Below are 23,528 nucleotides of genomic sequence, written 5' to 3' on the forward strand. Positions count from 1 at the left end.
ACTGCACCATTTCAATCACAGTGTAATTCAATTCAAAGCAGTTAATTCAGAAGCAGAGCAGACACAGAAGGATGAAAATTAGAAAAGAGGAAGAAATAAGAGCATCTGTTAGCACTCAAGGAGATCAAACTTGCAGGAAGATAGAGCCAGAGCTTGAAGACATAGAACCCTCTCAATCACAGACTGAAAAGGGTGTGAATTGATACAGACCTGAACCTTTGAACAGCCCCAAACTTTTCCAGACTTGCGATCAAGTATGAGTCGAGGTGAATTTGGCCATGATAAAGTTCCAAATCGATTAGCGGATGCACGTCATGCATTCAAGTAGCAATAAAAGTTCCCGGTCAGAATTGAGATTCAAATCAGAATTTACTTTTAGCAAATGCATGTTGTTAAGATTCTAAAGGATAGAAAATCTTAAAATCTTTTCATATAGAATCTGAAATATTGCATCTTAAGTTACTAGGGGTAGAATTGAATAAGCATTTGAAGATCATTCAAGTTAGAAGTCTAAGGAAATGAGGGATTTCATTTCATCTATTAGGACTGACTTGTAACTCCTAAACGTAGAGTCTTTTCCATAGTAACTGTTGGTAATAGTGGCATTTTTTTTGCAAGTTAACAGTCAGGGAGCAAGGACGGGATCAAATTCAAGGAAGGTTAGGCAAGCACAAATCTAGTATGACTTGAGGGAGATGATTCCGGAGATCAAGAGCAATTGTACAAGAGAAATGACTCAAAATTTGCAAAGAAGATGGGGAGGAATAGGATTGTACAAGCAGTGGCCGTCCTCCCAGCAATGCAATGCACTGAACTAATGGTGGTGTGCGTCAAATACTATGACCCACAAACAAGAGCAGTCTATCATGGCGCAAAGAAGAAATTGTTAGTACCACTTGCAAAAGTAGAGATAAGAGAAGCATTCAATAATCCTGATCACAAAGTTAGCGTTTACAAGATAAAAGAAGAGACCTTGAAGTACTACAATAACAAGCCTAACGCTTACATTAGCATAATCACTAATGATTGGTTGTTAGGGCAAAGGAAGATCATTCCATGTTGCCAAAGTTGACCAAGTTAGATTTTCAAGAAAAATATGTTGATCTCACCATTCTATTGAGCCGAGTTATGGGAAGCCCACAAGGTGCAGTATTTGAGCTTTGGATGTTCTATTCCGTAGTTAAGATATCTACTGGTGAGATGATGTTTGATTGATAACCTGGATATCCAATTGAGAATGTTGGAAAAGACAAAGACATTTTACATGAGCTCCTATAAGGTATACATATTAGCCAGAATGTACAGGTATCAAGGATTGAGATGTATAGGCCTAGCTGGGACTGGACCTAGACAAATTTTTAATACATGAATGCTACCCACAATTGCATCTCCATAACTACAGCCAATTCAAGATATTTAATGATGCATTTTCCATGCGCATTGCGAGAGTGTTGCAAGGTACACCCCAAAACAGATTATTAGATGAAGTTGAAGAGTTGATAGAGAAATATGGTTCGTGGCATATTCAATTTCCAAAATTCACTTATATCAAGGTGCTGGGAAATAAATCTTATCCAAAAAGGTTTCCAATATTTCCAATGTTCAAGTTAGTGGTGATGGAAGTTTCAAGACAATTGCTCTCTTAAGATAAGATTCAAAAGCATAAACATGAGCCTTGGATATCTTTTCCCATTCATCTTAAAAATTCAATTGAGAGTTGCTCGTCACTTCAAGCCATAAAGTGAAAAGCAAAAGGAAATGGATTACTACTTATTAAGAGCATATGGTTCGATGACAAATCTTGATTTGAATCGACAAATAAGAAAAATTTGTGGAAGCGAGTCTAGGCATTAGGCACACTTAGAGGATTATTGGATGAATGTAGCTGATTTTGAGATGAAGAGAAGGATGTTCTCTAGATTGACAGTGGCGATGATTAGAACATACAAGTGCCTTCAAGTTCCAGAGCAACTAGGAGATGATAGAAATCATGTTGAAGAGGACTATGAAACAGCAAAGGAGGAAAAACTTCCTCCCATCAATTGGTTTCAAGGTCATGAAATTGACATGAAAACATTGATGATGCCAGTTACAAAATTTATAAGGTGTGGTTATGAAATTCCATTGACTTATGATTTGATGAAAGATGTGGAGGAGCCCAAGGAAGAACCATTCAAAGTAAAGCAATAGGCAAGGACGTTGATGAACCAGAAAGGCAAAGGGAGTGACAAGGCTTCGCAAACAAAGGGCGCGAAAAGGAAAGAAGCTCCAAATCAAGGACCACCACAGAAGAGACAAAAATCGAGAGTCACTCATTCGAAGGTTAGTACTTCGTCAACGCAAAGGAATGCAACATCTACAACACCCAATGAGACACCTAATGAAGTTGTAACAGAATCTGAGGTTGCTAAAGTCCCAGTGGTTCTCCCATTGATCAACAAGGCCAAGAAGTTAAATCACCTCCTCAAAGAGTAGAAGACCTTCTAGATGAACATCAAAATGTGATTAATATTGAAGACATTCCTAAAGATGGTGAGACGGGCATCCCAGATGAGAATTTCATTAAAGATATAATCGTGGCATCCCAAGTGGATAAAGAAAATGAGAATCAAGATGAAGAAGGAAGTGATGGTAAGACAGCTAATTGATGATGTGGAGAACCTTTTGAAAAGATTGGAAAAGAGAAAGAAAAGAGGATAGCAAAAATGTTTTCTAGGATTGTAAGAGGTAATTCAGCTTCTCGCACATTGCAGCTTGCCATTACAAGGGTTGATAAGGTGAGAAAAGATATACTTCTTCAAGACTATGACATCATAGACACTACTTGTGACAAACAACAAAGAAGCAAGAAGTTGAAGATGTCTATGGATTTGTCCACATCCTCTTGGAGAAATTTAATAATGAGGTTGAAAAGAAGAATCTGTACAAGGTAGAGAACATGCAACTAAAAGACCACATCCAACACTTGATAAATACCATCCAGCAAGTTGATTGAGCAATTGTTCCACCAGCAGCCTATTCAAGAGAATTAGTTGATGAATTGGAAGTAGTGTAACATGGGGACGGTGACCCCCATCCAAAATTACAAATTAAAGTTTGTTTAAAAAAACAGTTTTTTAATATCCTATTAGTCATATTGAATATCATATCATGCTGCTCAATGTAATCATATTTATGACGAGATACTCATACTTTTGATATATATGATTATTATTATTTTATGTTTATATAATAGAAGTTAGAACTCTTCCATTTGCTGATTCGAGTATTTAAAATTTTAATATTTATTGCTCAATGTTCAATGTAACGTTCAACTATTTAAATTTTACTAAATTAGTATTTTACATCTTCATGTCTTATATTGTTATACATCTTGTCATAACTAGCATTTTACATACCACATGTATAGTTTATGCTATAGGTGTACTACTAGCAAAGGACTCTCCAAGTTGCAAAAAATGGCCTAGTTTTTTGGTTTGGGCGAGTTTTTACGACTTTTAGTGCTGCCAAAAAATTGTCGTTTTTTGGCAAAAATTAACCGATTACTTGCTGAATTCTTGCCAAAAACTCGGCCATAGTTTTATAACAGCAATTAAAGGCAAAATAACAACCTAAGTTCATTTCATTTCTTATTTCTTCACTTGTATTTTGCGGGGGAAAATAGTCTTTCAAACACTTCTATTCCAAACACTTGCAAACTGATTTCTATCAATTTGAAGTAGAATTGAGACGGATTTGAATCGTTGTTTTTTAAGAGGATGACATCAATGATTTGGAGAGGCAAGCTATGGAGGAGGGGATTCGATTTGGTTTCACATTGGATGACATTCACTTGAATGAGTAATCATTGCTAGTGCCAAGAGAAGTTAGAGGCAGAGCTACATCAAGGATGGAGGACAAGCCACAAATTGAGTTAACAATACCAAGCAAGGAGGCACAGTCACGCCCAGTGCAGACTTCTAGGACTAGACCCTCTAGTTCTACCTCTCTTAGTTTTTACTAGAGCTGTGAAGAGGAAGATGTAATCTTTTAGTTTTACATAAATTATTTACTATTTTGCTTCCAGCCATCATATTCTTCACGAAAATGTGATTTTGTACCTCATTTGTGTTTAAATATATCTAGACTGAGCTTGTTTCTTTTATGTTTCATTTATTGACTCATTGGATGCATCTTCTCATTGAAATTTTTACAAAAAAATGCATTTCTAATTAAATTTAAGCAATTTTTTGAGTTCCCGATTTTTTGCCAAAAACTAGCCAATTTTTCCCCAAATTTATTTTTCAAGTCTTGGCTAGTTTTTGGATTTGGCAAGGTTTCCAAATGTGGTATATACCATATAGTATATACACCCTTCCCCCCCACCTCCTCGTCCCCTTGTCATCCCCAAATTGAGGCCCCTCTAATCCCCCTGCCTAAAAGCCTATCCCCATGTCCCCTAGGGCGGTATAACTATGACTTGAAGGAATAATGATGACCAAACAAGAAACAAAGATATGGATAGAATGAATATTTGAAGAAGTGGGCAAGTTTGTTGAAGGATTTGTTTAGACTTAAGAAATGATGATTTCCTTCCAAAATAAAGTACAAGAGTTGTTTGGGATGTGCGAGTAGTCCCATCCTAGCAATAAGAAGAGAATTTATTGTTTGCAAGCATTAACAAATATCCCAAGACAAACATTGGTGTAAGAGAAACTGGTGCAAGAAGGACAAGTAGTTGATTTTCACAAGTGGTGTCAAGCATTGTCACTAAAATATAAAATTCTTGAGAAAGTGGAAGATGATTGCCAAAGTGTGAAGGGAAAATTTCAAGAACTTCAAACTGGCATTCTCACCTATGTAAGAACCATGTTCAAAAAATAATTAGAGGATAATGAAGATATAAATGTGGAACAATTGAAAGAAAAGATGAAATTCATTTATTTCAAAGATGCAAATCTGATTACATCAAAACACTTGGATGATGCTTTTACATTTTCAAACTTCATGGCCATGTGCAAATCTCAAGATTGGGAGAACATGCAAAGACTCGAAGTCCCTCGAACACAAGACAAAATTTGCACCAAGTATACCCATGGAGGAGCAAAACACCGTCATGTCCAAATTCATTACATTTGCAATCAAAAAAAGGGTTAGGGGAACATTCTTCTAGAAAGCAATTAGGGCAAGGAATTTTCTCATTGGTCTATAAGATTGGAGCTTCATTTTCATTGTATAGCATTTAATACTTGTAGGTGGTAGTTACTTTGAGGTTGTGGTGGAATAACATGGGTTTTTTTTATCTTGGATCAATTCAAGCCATTCATTGTACTTGTTGCCTCTATATAAGGCTCTCTCTAATATTTGTAAGGAAGGCTTGATATTGTTGCCAAAATGATATTTAATTCATTGGTGTTCCATGGTGAATACTTGTATTACTTGGAAATGATCCATGGTTTCTACATTTCTCACTTAGTCCAAATTTTCTTAAGTAGAAGTTGTTAAGTAGTTGGATAGTTGAATAAAAGATGATGTTGTTGGTGAATCTTGGTGAGTTTTGTGTTCATACCTTCTGGTATTCAATTGCACATACAAGTGTAAAGTTGGTCTGAACCCCATTGTAAGCATTTCACTTCAATTGCTTAATGTTAGTTGATTTGCATATCTATGGTTTTGATGTGCCTAAGTAATTTAAAAATCATACATTTTCCCTTAAAAGATAGCACCTCCTTGGTGTAGTTGATTTGACAAAGCAAGGATTGGTTTAGTTTCACACAACGTCAATAGTGCCTTGCATTGATAGAGCTAGGAGTAGAAGTATCTCAAATTCCTAAACCTTCATCCCATTTGCAATTTTTTTTCAAATCATTGTTAGAAATAGTTGATGCACTCCAATTACTATATCATTTGAATTTTAGAAGGTTGATAAATCCTCCACAAAAGGCTAAAAAAAGTCCCCAAGTGATTATAAGAAAATCACATCATAAAATTAAGTTGTGTCCAAAAGAAAGTTGCAAGTACATAGTGTAGATCTTGGGGTCGTTTTACTAGATCACACAATATTTTACATTTTTAGCATGTAAGGCTTCCTTGTTCAAGAGAGGATTAGATATTCAGTGTTTCATCTTGGAATACTGACTGCTTCATCTTGTACAAATCTCACATCAACATCGGGCTCATTAGATCTTGAGGCCTAATAATATCTAAATTAAATCAGGGTTGTTTGCAAACCAGAGTACTTCAACAAACCAAATCAATTGCTTTCTAGTTCTCACAAGAACTTAACTAGATTGCATAGGTCAATCAACTCCAAAGTAGATCAAAAGGAAATACAAAACACCATCCAATATAAACTCCAAATCATATTTCAATAAAATCTGGCTGACTCTGAACTTAGGCAAAAGGTAATTAGATTGGTTCTTGCAAAGCAAGCAATGATACTGTTAGACCTAATAACAAACATGAAATGAATTTGTGAGTTCAAAGAATAACTTAACACTCCCAAGTGGTGGCGGTTTGTCTAAGATATCCCAATGTTCCAATTTTAAAAGCCTCTTGGATAAGGCCTTGGAAATCTGCAAGTTGTTTAAGATATTCTAACACTACTTATGGAAGCACAGATTCTTTCAATAAAACCAGCAACATTGTTTCCTTTATTTCATTAACATTTTTTTGTATTATTTTTCCATAAATTAAATGGAGTTTTATTTAGTTAATTATCCCAGCAATTCACCATTTAATTCCTCTACGGTCATTAATTAAATCAACTCAAGCAATTAGCCTTAGCTCCCAATTCCTCTAACCAACCAATCAATTAATAGGCTAATTAATTCTCTCTTAACATTTTTGTCTAATTCAATAAGCTGCATCGTCGCTAATAGAAAATGGACTTTGTGCTCTTAATCTCAATCCTCTGATTCAAAAACTGTTAAGTTTTAGAACCAAAATAGCAAGAACCATAAGGACACCATAGATACCCTACGAGAACCCTCCTGCTTGAGGGAAAAACTGAACCACACCAAAGAACTCCTTTATTGAGTTCTCAAACCAAATACAATGTTTTCCAGATTGTGATTGATGACACTAAAATGTCAACAACAAATCCTTATATACAAATTGGACACTTGAGCTATTCATATATAGATTATGAAATGCTTCAAGCATCTCTTGGATACTTTCATCTATAAGACAGATTTGATTGCACAAGACTCAAGCTCACAAATCATATATTGAATGTAAACCTATCACAGAAGATAAACTAGTACTTTGAGCACCGAAAAATTAGAGCTTCATCCGCTCAAAAGTCTATGGAGAAAATCACGACACCAGATGACTCAAACTATTTGCACTTGCCGAGAACAATACAAAATGAGAAAAAAAGGCAAATACTCAGCCTGTCGAGATACATGCCATGCCCCAAAATAATATTAGAGACCTCACATGCTACACCAAAAGGTGGAGACGACAGTTACCATGATTGTCGCTTTGTATTTCTTCAAGTAAAGAAGCCACATGGTTGCCAAGTCTATTGAACGCTTCAATCTTTGATACATAAGTAGTGACAGTTCGAAAAATAGCTCATAGACCTTCAACACATACAAAGTCTTATATAATTGACCAAGAGATGAACTATAAAGATATCTGAGCTAGCAACTAGGTTCCACGAAAGACTACTTCCTCCAGCAAGAATCCCTTCCAACATGGACTTCATGTGAACTAGATGAAGATGTTATAAATTATCCAAAATGTCTCAAAACCACATAGACACAATAATCATCATTGCAAAATAGAGATAGCAACGAATATTGTTGGGTGGATATTTTGCAAATGACAATCTATATAAACTTTGTTGCAAAATAGGATTACCATCCATAGTATATGAGATAGAGTCTCTCTTGCCTTAAAGGGAAGGCTCCCCCTTCTCATTGTTCCTTGGATCAACTCAAAGTATGTAGTGCCTCCCATTTGGTTCCTCTAAGTCATTCAGAAGGACGCAACTTTGATACTCGTACTTTGTAAGTGATCTCATTAGGACCCATGAGTGGTCCACACCCTTGGGTGATTTGATTATGTTATTGTTGTAGCGGGATTAATTATGCTTATGGCTAATTTATGAATCATAATGTGCCAAATGGTTTCACTGAGGTTTCTGCCAGTGGTTATCTGGATTGACTTGGTATCACGATGTTGTTTCCTAATTATCTTGAGACGTGAACAGTGGCTTCACTGTGTATTATTTGTCCTGTTGCACTTGACTAAGTTCCTACAGCAATGTTTACTCATGTGTCTGACCATGTTGACTTATATGTTCATAGTGTCATTTATGTTGTTGAGTAATTGTTATTATTTCCATTAATAAATGCTTAAATAATTAGAAAATGAGTTATCCGTATGGGATTCATTGATTTATGTGCTACGAATATTCATCTTGTCTTTTTCAGTAGATTTATGCAAATAGATTATTTAATGATTATTTAAATGGGCTTAATTATGTGATTTCGCGTAATTGTTGCTTCAGCTATTATATATTGTACACTTGATTGTGTTCATTTATTGTGCAGGACTTATATCCCCGACAGTGGCACATGGAGTTGGTGATCAAACCTTTCGTGTTGGACCAATATCATCTCTGTATGAGTGATATATCTTTTTATTGATTGTTTTAACACTATGGTAATTGCTAAATCCAGAATCATTACGCATATGTCTAGACCCATGAGCATGTTTGTGCATTTAGGAATCCGTAGCAGTCGCACAAAATGATAATTAAATGTTGTGTTGATGAGTTAGAAGGATTTTATTTTAATTGGTTTAATTTATTTTATTGTCGGCTAATTTGCCATAGTTGAATTTCAAGCAATTGGAATTGCTCCATTTAATTTGGGAAGAGGGGTTAATTAGTTATTAAGTCATTTTTATAACCTAATTTATAAGTCACTTTAGAAAACAGCTTATATTGGTAAAATAGAACTTTATTGTTCACTTTTCATTTGGTTAATTCATGTCTTGAAGAGAAAATTGCCAAACCCTCTTCTTGGCATTTTCTTGATTTGTTTGTTGGGTGAAATTGGCTTAGCGGATCATTGTGAGGTTGGTCTTGTTGGATTTGTAGCATGAAAATCTTACTATGCCGAGTGTTTCATCGCATTTGGTGGCCTCATTATTTTCTGGTTGCAATTCTGGTTTTTGCCCTTTTTGTTGTGAGGTAGGGCTTTCTCACTTTCATAGTTTTGATCCGTTTAAGCTCTAGTTTTTTATTGCTAAATGTTAGGAAGTGGAGAACTAGTGTTCCCCTCTATTTTTTTGCAATTCCATCACCCAATTGGATAGGTTTGTGAGCATTTTACGTTTTCGGCATAAGGGTTTGTAAGTTTTCCTACTCTTATGCTATTGGATTTCCGTGAAGTGTCTGGATCCAATATTTTACTTGTAAAGTGTGATGTTGGGTGGATTTAGACCAATGGGTTTTAATTTCATTGATTTGTTTGACATTTAATTTTGTGTGTTTTTGGCATCGTCTCGTTTTGTGTATCATCTTGTTTTCACCCATTTCTCCATTTGGCCTAATTAGAGATTTGATCTTCTAGCCCTTGCCTCAACGATTAGGATCGTGGAATCGGAATGGTTATAGGACATTCTACGGTATTTTATTTAGCAAAGTGGGTTTAACCATGGAGGGAACTCTGTAGTTAAGCGTGCTCAAGTTGGAGTAGTATTGGGACAGGTGACCTCTCGAGGAGTCCCAGTGCTTCACCTTTGTGAGCATCACCTAGATCTAATGAGTGCTTAGTGTTCCATTTATTCTCATGAGAGATGGATTCATGTGTGAATCACTACTCATGATACATGGGTCAATAACTTTGACTCAAAAACTACACAATTAATTCCTGATAGCAATATCACAATATCATTATAGTTCGTGGAAATGATGACTCGTGGCCCATCTTAGTCTTATTCAGGAAATGAAAGTCCTTGAACTTCCAGAGGAACTGAATTGTCTTACACAAATGTGTGACCTTCAGCACAAAGAAAAGTAGAAACAAGTAAATTGTTGACTTCTAAACTTCTAATAGACTACCCCTTTTGCAAAGAATTCAAAGAAGTGTTGCTCATCTAAGAGAGGTATTACAGAGGAAATACTACATTTTTCCTTTTCTTTCATTCAAAATTCCAGCAATAAAGCTTCAAGAAAGTCTTGAAAGAAATATTTTAGATAATTATACCTGTTTTGAACAATTCTTCAAGTAACTTGAGGAATTCTGTGTCTTTCAAAGGGGTGAGTCTTTTTTGTCATTTTAACTTATTAAGCAAAGTCTGAATGAAAGCAAAATATAAGAGCATGATTAAACATAACATTTCCTCAATAAGTGCTGTGCTTCCCACTGCTTAAACCTATTTTAAATGCTTGGGAAAATCATAGAATACCAAGATCATAAAGAAGGTTCAACTAAAGATCATAAAGAAGGTTCAACTCTTTCAAACCACTCCTTGTGCAATGGTTTAATTCCTCTGTGAGTGAAACAGATTTCCTTAATGGGGAACAAGATAAGAGACAAGAAATCTGATCTCTCTTCCACCCATGAGTTGGCCCACATTATTATCTCCAACACAACAAAGTGCTATTGTTTGAAGGGCCTTTCCTTCTTTTTTTGCACAACTTTAGGCATTTAGTCTTTGTTGAAGCAGCCAAACTGAAGACCTAGGGGCCTGCCCACTACCTTGTTTCTCTTTATGAATCTTTTTTGTTGACCAAACATTTTTGTAGTTAAGCGCACATTTCTTAGCTGATGACAATTTTTGCTCCTCACAGATATTATGTCCACCAATTATCTATTCATTATGCATGACATAGGACACACTTCAAGAGGGTGTCACATCAGTCCAACGATGTCTATATTACATGTCCAAATGCTTCATTGCACTCAAGCTATTGCTGTCACTTATTGGTAGGCACCTACTTCCAGCATGAATAATTCTACCCATTCTAATGCACCCAGAATTACTCTATCAAGTGCATAGAGATCACCTCTATTTTCTGAACAAACATACTACCCTAAAATTGGATTTCTTAATACTCTTGAGTCTTCCCCACTGATGCTTGCCCATTCCCATGATCATGTCTCTCATCATAAAGGTCCTTCCAACCTTTAAAACAATCATGTCCTCAATCCACTGATCTTTTATACTTGTAGCAGTATACTTACCACCAAGTATTGATGTCCATTATCAGCTGCATATGATCTTGCATAAAATTATTGACGGCGTGATATAAACCCAGATGCACTTCGACGAGCGGAGAAGGTTTGGATGTCTTCACTGTTTCTTGCTGTGTGAGTAATTTTCAAGGAACAATGACTCCCTAGTAAAGTCACCAAAACTATCTGCACCCTCATTTGTTGTTGAAGCACTCACTGACTCCTGCCCAAAGGAGATTGATAAAGGTTGGTAGCAGGTAGAAGAAACCAAACAGACATGTGGTTTTTCTATTTTTCTTTCTCGGCCAGGTTCCAAGACATTGACAGGACAGCAGAGGAACACTAAATAAAACCAATTTTGGATTCCTGAAACATTATTCACATGTCCGCTCCTGAGTCCCCTAGAATCACCTAGATCTCCAAGAACATACCTGCAGGAATGTAACATTAAACCTAAATTGGACTCATGAACATTTATTCACATAAATCTACCGTCGGACCAGCTAACTTCATCATGAATAAAGTAATAATATTGGTTTGAAGTTAAAAAGTAATCTTCGTTTACAATGCATATATCAACAGACCAAAGAAGACCTAAAAATACACATGCAAATGACAATTTCACTTCCATTTATGATATTCTAAACCTACAGGCTATAAGTACATGGAGATAGCAACACAAGTTACAACTGTCCCTTTTTTCTTGGCAGAGAAAACTCCATATGTATTCAAATCTACATCATTTTTTATCGGGAGATATAACTATCTGTGACCACCAACATCTTCAGCCACCTCCAGATCGCCCATTTAAAATATCCTGTAACATTTTGATTTCCTGATTCAATATATACTTGACCATTACAAGGATTAGTGGATCTAAGGAATTTTGTGCAACAATTGTGCATGAAACTTGTGCACATAAACACATTAAACCCCATTAATTTCAACATCTAGAGAAATACCGGATTTGCTGATGTACCACTTGCAAATGAGATTGGTACGTGTATACTCATAAATTAAGAATGGTTGCAACTCTTTCAAAGGAACAGAGTTTATGAAAGGTTGTGACCTCTTAAATAACAAGATATAAAGAAGAGATCAATACTTGGGACTTGGGAACAAGAAGAAAGAAGGATAAGAACTTCTAGGGAATATTTAACAATTCTGATCTGCAAAAAGAAAAATCAAGAGCAAGCAACCATGAACATCAGCAACTTCAGAACAGCAATGAAGATCATATCTGAATTTAATCAACAAGCAATTACATGTCTATGTATTGTAGTATGCAAGTATAGGTATATTTAAATTTCCATCTGATATATGCAGCGATACAATTCTTTGCTTACTAAAATAGAGTAATATAAAGTTGGCACATAACATTATATACATACATACATACATACATACATACATACATACATATATATATATATATATATATATATATATATATATATATATATATATATATATATATATATATATATATATATATATAATCAACAAGCAATTACATGTCTATGTATTGTACTATGCAAGTATAGGTATATTTAAATGTCCACCTGATATATGCAGCGATACAATTCTTTGCTTACTAAAATAGAATAATATAAAGTTGGCACATAACATTATATATATATATATATATAATAGCAACAATCAATTGTGGCAAGGTAAGGAAGGGAAGTCCAAGGAAAGGGAAATGGCTATAAGATACCTCACTAGGCACGCCACCTCATGTGAGATAGCAGAAGGCCACACGAGACCAAGAGGCATGGTATATCTGCAGAGGTGCAGCCACGCCAGTGAACATGCAATGCCCCATTTTGTTACACCTACAAGATTTAACTGTTTATGGTTTCCATTCTGTAATTCGCATGTTACTGAAAAGTGTTGGAAGTGCAGCCTATTAGCTTGCATTTAGGACTTAATGAAATGGATTTAAATGGCCTGGCCTCATGGTGAGCTAGAAACTACACCCATGAATCTTTTGATTTCTCTCTTTCAACAAATCCTTGTACTGATTACGGCAATCCCTATGTTATGTCAATACAGATACAACCAGCAGCAATGCCCCCAATATTGAACAAACCAAGCTCAATGTAAGCCAATTTTGTACCGACATGCTCTAATTAGCCAGATAATAGATTTGGAGTGCAAACTTTGTAATAGCCCCTACTATGACTTAACAATAAGTTTCCCTAGATTTTCCATATAAGGTATAGATTGTGTTAAATAAGGCAGACTTGTCAATTTATATCTAGAATTTGAAGCTGCAACCAGGTTATTCACTATTATGGAAGATGAATAAATATATGTAATTCTATACATAAGAAGGAATCCTAGTCATCATTATAATTAATATAATATACAGGTATGATTCTCTTAAGATCTTCCCCAATAACCTATCCGCATTATGCAGTACCATGGGTGATCACACAGGGAACCTCGAGCCTGTCCATTGTTTGGCTGCCCAGCCCCAATCGGGGTTACTACCACTACACGAATGACCCTTCTGCTTCTTGCACTTCTTGCATGAACCATATCCCCCCTCCATAATGGGCTGGCATAAAGGTTGTAGGTCTTAAAGGAATCCCCATCATCACTATACATGCCTACTTCATTACTCACAATGCATTTATAAGTGGCTATGGAAAATTTGCATATATCAAAAGAAAACATATAACAAATTGACCAATTCATCAATAAATGCAATAGATTTCATACCATAGTATTAGACAACTAAATTAACTGCTGTTTTCTATATTAATTTCTGAGATTTGGTAAAACTGAATCAGATCGAATGCTCACTGTTCATCCCCCCAGTTCCCTTCTTCCCAACATGGTTTAATATCCTCTCACTTTCAACAAAATGTGCAACTTTTGGATGTTGTCTTTTGATGAGGGGTCAGGATTCCTCATTGGTCCCACCATAATTAGTAATTACCATCGGTTGACAATTGCAACTCTTGAGTGGCATGTGTGTTTCTAACCAAATAGGTAGTGTTTTGCAGCATAGTTAAGGCTTCTGAAGTGCAATAAAGTAATCATTGCCTCTTCAATTAATCCCTTTAGTTTGTGTTTGTCAAACTTCAGATCTTACCACTCTAACGCAGTCTACAGTAATATATCACTGCTCCATCATAATTGTATGTTCCTTTGTTTTGTATATATTATTAGGGTTAAACATTTTCTTTATATTTGCCTTGGTACACTTAGATTTCAGAAAAATGTGAAGTCTTACAATTTCTGAACTTTATATGACAGATTGATAACTGGTTTTAACAGCTGACACTTGGATAGTCAGGCAAGATTTTGTTTGTTAGTTTGTTCAATTCTTCCTTACACAGGGTTATGACAAATTGTCATTTGGCATTTGCCCTCTAAATTCCTTGTTGGATTCACATGCCTTAGTTTAATGCTACATAAATAGAACGATGCAATGTAGGATGTATGTCTCACCTTCATTAAAGACCTGATATATTCACTCCTCTGCCAGAAATTCCACCCGAAACCAATTCTTAGTAATCTATGACATTTGGAACATGAATCTGACCATATGACTATTACAATAATAGATAAGACGTCTATTATTAGTTAATGGTTATCTTGTAAATATCTTTAGCTTTAGTTTGCTTTCGTTTTTTGCTTTCTCTAGAATAGAATGTTTCTATTCTTTACGATCATTTCCTAAGGAAACATCGTCTCTTCCTTTTGTATAAATTGACCTTTCGGTCTCTGTTATTAATAAGCAAGCATTTACCAATTACCTCGTAATATGGTATCAGAGCTAAATACTTAAATTTTTTCGGAAAAATTTATAATTTCTTCTTGAAATTATTTGTTTAAATTTTTCCAAAATTATTTCAGCTAATTTCTCCAAAACCCACCTAGGGTTTTTCTGCTTGGAGAAATTCCCGAATTACGGGTCTGCAAATCGCGTGGAAATCGTGGCCATTTTTTGAAGACTCGCATTTTTGGGGTGAAAATCTGCATGTTTCTGTATCAAATCTTCATGCTCTTAGCCGTCTCAGTCTGTCATCGTGCTCTGGGAAGCAGATTCGACCATTTTTCATCAAGAAATCTGAAGTTTTTTCAAGCTTTTTTCAAATAGGGACTTTTTTTTCGAAACCCTAATTTTTGGGGTCGAAAAAATTTTTTATTTGCAGAATTTTGGTGGGTTTTTCGAGAGCTCAACTGGGTTGTCATCCATTTTTTCTGGGTGCCTCGATTTTTGTGCCTCGATTTTCGAGCCAGCGGATTCAAAAAACGACAACAGATTCCTTCTGGGTTTTTCGAGCTCTCTTTTGGGTCATTCTCTGATTCTTCTAGGTCTTCCGTATTTTTGCCTCGAAGAACATGCCTTCACAGATTTTCACAGTTTTTCATTGAAAAGCGTGCCATGGCATCTCTGACAAATATTTTGCTTGAGCATAATTCCAAATTCAATGGTCGCAATTATGGAACCTGGAAGCAGCGCATCATCGCAATCTTCGAATATCGAAACACCGATCAACTTTTTCTGGGTGTTAAGCAGCGTCCGACTTCTCCGGGTCCTGATCAAGATACATGGGATCTAAACAATCGAGAGGCAATAATGCTTCTCAAACTCTCCGTAGCTGATGACCAGCTTTCTCAGATTCCATTCGGCAAGACAGAGGCCGAAATCTGGACACATCTAAAAGGTCTTCATGAGACTTCCGACAAGAGCAGAGCCTTCTTTCTGAAAAATACTCTGTTTTCTATTGTCATGGATGAGCGCACCTCGCTCCAGGCACACCTGAATCGAATTCAGGAAATCCGTGATCAGTTACTTGCCATCGGTCGCAAGATGGAGGAAGAGGATATTGTGGTAATCACTCTTCGGAGTTTACCAAATTCCTATGACCATTTTATCGAGACTCTCAACATCACATCTACTGGTGTTGATCTAAAGTTCACTGATCTCTGCACCCTGCTACTTCAGCAAGATCGATGGAAACAATAGTTCGGTAGCAGCTCCAGTTCCACCTCCACTGAGCAAGCCTTTGCTGCGAAATCCTTTCAGAAGGATAAGGGCAAGTTTCAGCAACCATCTCAGCAGAAGTCTTCTGCTCCAGCATCCGATGGTACCAAAAAGAAGAACATTCAATGCAACTATTGCCACAAGTATGGTCACATGAAGGTTGCATGTCGAAAACGCTTAGCTGCCCAGTCTAAGCAATCAGGTTCGCAACCCAAAGCGAACAGTGCAGAGCACACTGAGCAGGTGGAATCTGCCTTTTATGCCTTCATGGCTAAAAGACCTGCAGATCATGTACAGTCATCTGCCTGGTACATTGATTCAGGTGCCTCTCGACATTTCACTCACCGCAGAGACTGGTTTACTAACTACCAGCCTTATTCAAATTCTGTTATCTTTGGTGGTGGAGAAGAGTACACGGTTGTTGGTAAAGGCAACATTCAAATTCAGTCTGTTGGGAGGAAGCTCATATTCCTTGATGTGTACTACGTTCCAGGGATGGAACTAAATCTACTCTCGGTCAGTCAGTTGCTGCGACATTCTCCACACTTGGCAGTCACCTTCAGTTCACATCAGTGCACCATCACTGATCGGGCGACTCAGTCTACTGTTGCAGTTGGTCTCGAGGATCATGGTCTTTTCAGACTTACTGATTCTGGTGATTCTCAGGACTTAGCTATGGCTGCTCGGCGATCTTCCCTCAGCGCACTTTGGCATCAGCGATATGGGCACTTAAATGTGCATTATCTCTCACAACTTGCTCGGGATGAGCTTGTTCTTGGTTTGCCGGAGATTCAAACCCAACACCTTGGAGTTTGTGATGCATGTCAGGCTGGGAAGCAACATCGCACACCTTTCCCCAGTGGCGATTCTTGGCGAGCTTCTCAAGTACTTCAGCTTGTTCATGCTGATATCTGCGGCCCTATGGCCACTCCTTCTGTTCTTGGGTACAAGTATTTTCTGTTGTTTGTAGATGATTTCAGTAGAAAAATGTGGGTGTATTTCCTTAAAAAGAAATCCGATGCATTTATTGTATTTCAGAAGTTTAAACCCTTAGTTGAAAAAGAGTCTGGGAAATCTATTATTACTCTTAGATCAGACAATGGGGGGGAATTTTGTTCTAATGTTTTCTCCAGCTTCTTGGATACACATGGCATCCAACGCCAATTCACCACACCCCACACGCCACAACAGAACAGTGTAGTTGAACGTCGGAACAGGACAATCACCGAGATGGCTCGTTCCATGCTCGAACACAAACATGTTCCGAAGCGTTTTTGGGCAGAAGCAGTTAACACTGCAGTTTATCTGTTGAACCGGTCACCCACAGTGGCGGTCAAAGGTAAAACTTCGGAAGAGGCCTGGTCAGGTCGCAAGCCCAGAATCAGTCACCTGAAGGTTTTTGGCTCTCTTGCTTTTGTTTGGATCCCTGATGCTTCACGCACCAAGTTGGATGCCAAGAGTCAGAAACTGATGCTTGCTGGATATAGCAGTCTTCACAAAGCCTACCGCCTTATTGATGTTGAGACATCTCGTCTCATATACAGCCGCGATGTAGTCTTTGATGAGCAGCAAGGACCATTCATGCCTGTTTCTCCTGTTCCTGATCCAGCAGACCAGCCTATGCAGGTTCATGATTTGGGAGTTCGGCTTCCATTAGGTCCACCTGATGGGAGGGCTCCAGTAGCTCCTACAGCTCCAATCCTGCCAGTGATACCTGTACAGCCACCTCCGGCTTCTCTTGCAGGATCACCTCGTTTTGAAGATGCTTCACCTGAGTTTGATCCAGATTCTTCTGATCAGGATCCTGCTGATCAAGCATCTCCTAGTACTACTGTTGGTCATTCTCCTCTCCGGCCTAAGTGGTGGGCTAAGAAATTTGCTGATCTTTATGATGATGAGCTCATTGATGGGAGAACTACTCGGAAAAAGAGCAAAACTATAGATTCTGTTAACTTTGCTCTTATGGCCAACATTCACAGTGTGTTTGAACCTCAAACATATTCCGAGGATAAAGGAATTCCAGAGTGGGAACAGGCCATGCAATCTGAACACCAGAGCCTGCTGAAGAACAACACTTGGGTCCTTTCTGATCTTCCCCCAAGGAAGAAACCCATTAGCTGCAAATGGGTCTACAAAATCAAATACAAATCAGATGGTACTTTGGATAAGTACAAAGCTCGTTTAGTGGCAAAGGGCTTTTCTCAGCGTCAGGGCATTGATTATGAGGAGACCTTTGCTCCTACTGCAAAGATGAGCACCATCAGATTAGTCCTAGCCATGGCAGCACAGTTTGGCTGGAAGGTCCATCAGATGGACGTAAAGAGTGCTTTCCTGAATGGTGATCTCCATGAAGAGGTCTACATGACGCAGCCTCCTGGTTTCAAGGTTGCTGGTAAAGACCATCAGGTTCTCAGATTGGTAAAAGCTCTCTATGGTTTGAAGCAGGCCCCTCGGGCATGGTACATCAAGATTGATACGTACCTCAGTGATCAAGGCTTCAAGAGGAGTTCTTTAGACTCAAATCTGTACATCAAGACTACTGACAGTGACATCATCCTTCTAGTTATCTATGTGGATGATCTGATCATCACTGGCAGTTCGGCATCTTTGATTCAGGGAATCAAACAACACTTATGCCAGTCTTTTGATATGACTGACCTTGGGCTCATTCATTATTGCTTAGGTGTTGAAGTTTGGCAACAGTCTTCTGGTATATTCATCTCTCAGTCCAAATATGCTAGAGCCTTGTTAGACAAATTCCGAATGCAGGATTGCAAACCTGCATCTACACCTATGGAAAAAGGTCCCAAGTTATCAGCCAAGTCTAATTCTCCTTCCGTTGATGATACTACGTATAGGCAACTAGTAGGCAGCCTCATCTACCTATCTGCTACTAGGCCTGATATCAGCTTCGCAGTCAGCTATATTTCACGCTTTATGACAGCTCCTAAGGCTGATCATTGGATGGCAGCAAAGCGTGTGCTTCGTTATGTGAAGGGCAGTTCTGATTATGGACTTCTGTATTCTCGGAGTTCTAATCCTAAACTCAGTGGGTTCACAGATTCAGATTGGGCAGGCTCTGTTGATGATAAAAAGTCAACATCTGGATATGTGTTTAGTTTGGGATCCGGTGCAGTCACATGGACCAGCAAGAAGCAGCAGGCAGTTTCTCTCTCTTCTACAGAGGCTGAATATAGAGGGACTGTTAAGGCAGGATGTGAAGCTGTCTGGCTTCGTCGGATGCTTGGGGATATGCAGATGTCACCAGCAGGACTGACTACTCTGTTTGTTGATAACGAAGGCGTTATCAAGTTAGCACGGAATCCAGTCTTCCATGAACGAACCAAGCATGTGGATGTTCATTGTCATTACATACGACAGCTGGTTGAAGACGGGACTATAGATCTGCAGTATGTTCCTACCTCAGATCAGACTGCAGACATTCTCACCAAGCCTCTTGGTCCTGATAAGTTTGTCAAATTCAGAGGACAGCTTGGTGTGTTAGATAGATTAACCATTAAGGGAGGGTATTACAATAATAGATAAGACGTCTATTATTAGTTAATGGTTATCTTGTAAATATCTTTAGCTTTAGTTTGCTTTAGTTTTTTGCTTTCTCTGGAATAGAATGTTTCTATTCTTTACGATCGTTTCCTAAGGAAACATCGTCTCTTCCTTTTGTATAAATTGACCTTTCGGTCTCTGTTATTAATAAGCAAGTATTTACCAATTACCTTGTAATAATGACCATGAGGCAAGTCATAACAAGTTCTGACATTTATTGAGTACTATGGGTGACAATAATGAATACTTGATAACTTGGGTTCCATTTCATTGATAAACAATGATGCGTGAACTAGATTTGAAATGGTGAATATTGAAAGGTGGCACCATTTGCATCAGATGGATACAAACAGGTATTTTTAAAACTTCATTAATCAACATGATTTTGGAAAACAGGTAAGGATTTGAGAGAAAGCAAAGAAGGAAAAAATCAAGTCAGTTGTGCCTAAGAAAATTGCACGCCATATTTACAGCTAAAGAAGAGTCAGTAAATTGAGGTAGAGACAATGTAGATAAGGGTTGAACAGAAAGGGAAGATCTTAGAAGGTTTTTTGTGTTACGTAACCATACAATTCATCTCTACAATTATTTGTTGAAGGGAACACATATTTCTACTATAATAACATGCATGCCGAAGAGCAAGGATTTTCAAATATGAAGTGCATTGCAATTAGCATCAGAGCCCAAGATATGAACCCTTGTATGTCCACTCTCATGTTCCTCTAACTTGTCCAACATCTATCAATTTACATCTCCAACATATTCTCACTTTTCACTGCCATCACAACCTTCCCTTGTATATCCATTCCTTCTCTCCAACTCCTACTCCTTCACTAAAGAAGATGTTTCGTGAAAATCAGATTTAACAGAGAAAATCTTATATACTGTTATTGACGATTAAGTGCAAGGTTTTCGTTTAGTTTATACCTTAATGAGATAAAGCAATTGAAGGACAAAGATCTTGATTCCCGTTTACTCCAGCAAAAGTAGATATGTGTGAAGAGGTTAGTCCATGCTTCGTTAAAAGCCTCTGCTTTAAAAGGTTTACAAATTACAGATGTTGTCAACATTGTACAGGGCTCTCAGAAGAATTATTGGTTGTTCCTGAAACTTAAGTACTTACAGTCATTTTGAAATACATAATATTTTATACTATGTATGAATTATCAAGTATTAGAAATCCAAATCTCAAGAAACGAAACTAAAATAATTGCGCCCCACGCTACTGAATTTGAAGGAGCGCCCTATGGGCATGTTCATTCCATTTCTAATGTGGATGCTTGCGCAGTGAATTAGGAAATATTGGAAAACAAAGGCTGTAGGGGGTATAGATCCAAAACATGTGAATCACCTGAGAAAGAGATTGAGTTCGGAAGTAGGACTGATCGGGGTTGTCAAGAAACAGCACCCGGCCTGAACCTGCTCCTGCTCCATCCCCTGATCCCGATCCCTGTAACACGCACCCACCTTTGCTTAGCCTCTTCTCCTATTTATCTCGTCGAATCCTAAATAAATTAAAATTAAATCACCTTAATTTGCCCAGCGCTGCATAAGAGCAATATCATTATAAAGTTGAGGCCATTGAAGTTGAAGGTAAAGGTGAAGGAGGAAAAAGCCATGAGGGAAACAAGTTGCGCAGAAAATTCTTGTGTGCACTGCAAGCAGATTGATCTGAGAAGATCTCCTATCTTCTTCCCTCTGCTGTAACACGGAAATCTACGCTTTCCTAATCCTTCGCAAGACAACAAAAGGATTCTCAAGTAGTGGAAGCTATTTAAGACACGGGATTTTCAGGTTTTTATGAATTTTACAAAGCAAAATATAATTTTGAAGGTTTTTATATTTTTTATTATTATTAGTTCCTGCCCAAGGCAGGATACTATAGCATCCATTGAAATGCAACTGTTCCATTTAATTGTCCAATGAGATTTGAGTATTTTTTGACAACTTTTTAGATTTCTAAAGTTTTAATATATATTGAAGTTTTTAGAATTATAGAAAAAACATTTATTTTCAATATGATTGGCTGCTTTTTGCTACTTGCTACAGTAGTGTCTTTGGCTCACTTAAGAACTTTATACACTCCAATGTGAAAAAAAAGAGAGTAATAAATAAAGTTGAAAAGCATCATAAATATCTTGTACTTATTCTAAAGACAATAATAAATGAATTTTTAAATGTATCATAAATATTTTGTACTCATTTGAGAACAATAACAATCTTGAAATTTTTTTATTTTTTATTTTTTACATTCTACAATATTGTTGAAGTATTTTTATTTCAATTTAAAACAAAATTGGCACATAATGACAAAAATTGTACCACAAGATAGATCAATGTAATTATCCAAGCAAAATAAATCTACCTCTACATTATTTTTCAAAAACTATTATTTGTCTTGCTCATCATTAATTGCTTAATACAAAATAGACATTCTCTTGGTCACTTATGATTTAAATGTATTTCTATATTTTTCTTTTACCACAACAAAATTAATATACATTATGTATCAATGACATTTCATTTTTTAAATTTTGTATTAGCTTATTAGTCAATGTTGTATTTGCATATACAAGTATAATACAATTTATTTTTTAACTCAAATTTTTTTACGAACTAATTGTATGACTAATGCAATAACAAATTATACACCGGCAGAAACTAGATGCTATGCGTCCTTGTTATTATTAGTCCCTGCCACGAGACTATAGTTTTTCACTACTATTACTACATTTTTCAAAACTCTAAAAACATTATCAAATGGTAAAAGTATGTCAATATTATTATTAAAGTACATATTTTTCACACTTAAATGCTATTTTTTATTGATTATTACTATTCACACTTAAATGCTATTTTTTTATTGATTATTACTATTTTTGCTAGCGGTTTAAACATTTTTAAAAATTCATTAAAATTATTTTATTGTTATGTGAAAGAAAAGTGGCTCAAATAAAGGACTGCCATTTAATTTAGCCTTAATGGTTGCATTATATTCATTAAACTTCTCCATATATACATTTTTATTATGCATTGCATTTCATGCCTAAATGGTGATTAAAACTTATTATTTTTACAAGTTTAAATTTATCATTTTCAAATTTAATTATAAAATGCATAGTTAGATGCAAGTTTTTTAACTACATAATTTGTATTAAATATTTTTTGATGATTTGATTTGGTGAATCGTTTTGAGTCTTATATACATGAGTAAGTTAGTTTAGATGTTCATACTTTCAATATTCTATTTTTAAGAATTGTTTTTTTTCATTCAACTAAAATATTTTTAAAAATATTATCTATACTTATATTATATAATATTTTAAGAAACACTATTATATATTATTATTAAAATATTTTTATTTTCATATTATAATTTGTTTATAATAGTATATATGATATATATTAATAGAATTTAACTATATAAGATTTGTGTTGATTAAAATATTTTATATACTATGATAAATTTATTATTTTAATATTAGATTTATACTAAAAACTATTAAAACTAAGGCAAATACAAAGCAATTATATGGCACTTGTTTTATATTTCATACTTGCTTTCTGGAACACTCACAAAGCTTTTATGTTTTTTTGGGTTCGGTTGGAGATAAGTAAAACCAATGTAGTTGCCTTTCTTTATTTTCTCCACTGTATTCTATGGCTCATTATGCCTAATGGCTTTCTTGTCTTTTAAATATTATTTGGGTTTTTTTTGTTCATATCACATCAACATTGGATTTGTATTGTATTGCAACAACCTTATATATTTTTATAAAGGGTTT

At 36.3% G+C, this 23,528-nt stretch overlaps 1 protein-coding gene across 1 annotated transcript in view; it reads right to left on the reverse strand.

Annotated features, from left to right (window-relative positions):
- PMP (putative type 1 membrane protein) overlaps positions 1-21,489 on the reverse strand; it is a 43,594-nt gene extending 22,105 nt beyond the window's left edge. Inside the window, exons 1-2 of the mRNA XM_089797939.1 lie at positions 21,273-21,489; positions 21,095-21,193 (exon numbers count right to left, since the gene is read on the reverse strand). Of these exons, the coding sequence (XP_089654065.1) occupies positions 21,095-21,193; positions 21,273-21,362 (189 nt within the window). The 5' untranslated portion in view covers positions 21,363-21,489. The remainder of the gene's footprint in view (positions 1-21,094; positions 21,194-21,272) is intronic.
- Between the last annotated feature and the right edge of the window lie 2,039 nt (positions 21,490-23,528).

Source organism: Cupressus sempervirens, chromosome 8 (assembly GCF_028749045.1).
Source record: "Cupressus sempervirens isolate cs-2001-9-10 chromosome 8, ASM2874904v1, whole genome shotgun sequence".
Classification (NCBI taxonomy): domain Eukaryota; kingdom Viridiplantae; phylum Streptophyta; class Pinopsida; order Cupressales; family Cupressaceae; genus Cupressus; species Cupressus sempervirens.